At 37.9% G+C, this 1,618-nt stretch overlaps 1 protein-coding gene across 3 annotated transcripts in view; it reads left to right on the forward strand.

Moving 5' to 3' along the window:
- Window positions 1–1,618, forward strand: part of Med1 (mediator complex subunit 1) — a 46,971-nt gene that overhangs the window by 37,678 nt on the left and 7,675 nt on the right. For all 3 annotated transcript variants that reach the window (XM_005368295.2, XM_005368294.2, XM_026789846.1), the window contains exons 15-16: window positions 314–409; window positions 508–613. In XM_005368295.2, coding sequence (XP_005368352.1) covers window positions 314–409; window positions 508–613 — 202 coding nt within the window. The remainder of the gene's footprint in view (window positions 1–313; window positions 410–507; window positions 614–1,618) is intronic.

Below are 1,618 nucleotides of genomic sequence, written 5' to 3' on the forward strand. Positions count from 1 at the left end.
AAAAAAAAAAAAAAAAAAAGAAAGTGCCACCTCGTCCACATTTCTTTGTCAGCGATGCAGTCACACCTTGCTTCTTCTGTGACTGGGTCACACTGCCCAGTTTTGGTTTCTTAATTCACTCTCAAGACAGTATGCTTCGTAATTTTTTTTATATTTTATTTTATATACAGGAATGTTTTGCTTGCCTTGTATGTATTTGTGCCATGTGTGAGCCTGGTGCTCAGCTGGCTATTTCACTGTCTATATAAAGATAATTATTTGTTTATCTCATGTCTTAAATATGGTTATTATGTTTTTCCTTGATTTTTTTCAGACTCTCCTGGGCTCCTCCAGTTTGAAGTATGTCCCCTCTCAGAGTCTCGATTCAGTGTATCTTTTCAGCACCCTGTGAATGACTCCCTTGTGTGTGGTGAGTTGTTAGGTGGAAACATCTTTCTTGGGGTGTATCTTTTCTTGAAAGGTGAGAAGCTGAATGTATCACAAGTATCTGTACAATTTGTCTTTCAGTGGTAATGGATGTGCAGGACTCAACACATGTGAGCTGTAAACTCTACAAGGGGCTGTCAGATGCACTCATCTGCACAGATGACTTCATTGCCAAAGTTGTTCAAAGGTAGTGGTGGCCCTTTGTCCATCAGAATTTCACTAAGATTCGTACAAATTGTGTATGTGTATGCTTTTATTTATTTATGTTGTTTTTCAAGACAGGGTTTCCCCTGTGTAGCCCTGACTGACCTAGAACTCCGAGGTCTGCCTACCTCTGTCTCCAGAGTGCTAGGATTAAAGGTGTGCATTACCATGCTATATGCTTTTATTTTAAACATGAATTTAAATGATAAAAAAAACTGTCTCAAAAAAATTAAAAGAAAAACATTGCCATTTATTTGCATTCACTATATTTTTGGTTTTAAAAAAATGTGAATTTTGTTTGTTACTGTGAAAGCCATAGGGATGAGGTTGGTAATTTCTTTTTCTTTTTTTAAGATTTATTTATCATGTATACAGTGTTCTGTACCGCCATGTATGCCTATATGCCAGAAGAGGGCGCCAGATCTTATTACATATGGTTGTGAGCCACCATGTGGTTGCTGGTAATTGAACTCAGAACCTCTGGAAGAACAGCCTCTTAACCTGCTGAGCCACCTCTCCAGCCCAAGACTCATAATTACAAGCCTTGTCATTAAATTACTTTTCAGGAGAGAGAGAGAGAGAGAGCTGGAAAAAGATACATGTTTTCTTTTCTTTCTTTTTTAAGACAGGTTCTCATTATTGCGTACATACAACTTACAACTTTCTATTTAGGAAAGGTGGGCCTTGAAATCAGAGATTGGCCTGCCTCTGCTTGGAGTGCTGAGTTGAAAGGGCAGGTCTCACCATGGCTGGTCTAAAGATTTTTTTTCTTTAACTTATTTTATCACATTTTAAGAGATATACCATTTAAATGGTAATGCGTGGCAAGTAATATTTACGTCAGCTTCCTGGGAACATTAATATGTAATTTTTTAATACTTCTTTCTAAAGTAGAGGGTTGACAGCCTATTTTTAAAAATAGATGTTGTTCATTTAAGTTTTGAGACAGGGCCGGGCGGTGGTGGCGCACGCCTTTAATCCCAGCACT

The sequence above is a fragment of the Microtus ochrogaster genome, unplaced genomic scaffold, assembly GCF_000317375.1.
Source record: "Microtus ochrogaster isolate Prairie Vole_2 unplaced genomic scaffold, MicOch1.0 UNK31, whole genome shotgun sequence".
Classification (NCBI taxonomy): domain Eukaryota; kingdom Metazoa; phylum Chordata; class Mammalia; order Rodentia; family Cricetidae; genus Microtus; species Microtus ochrogaster.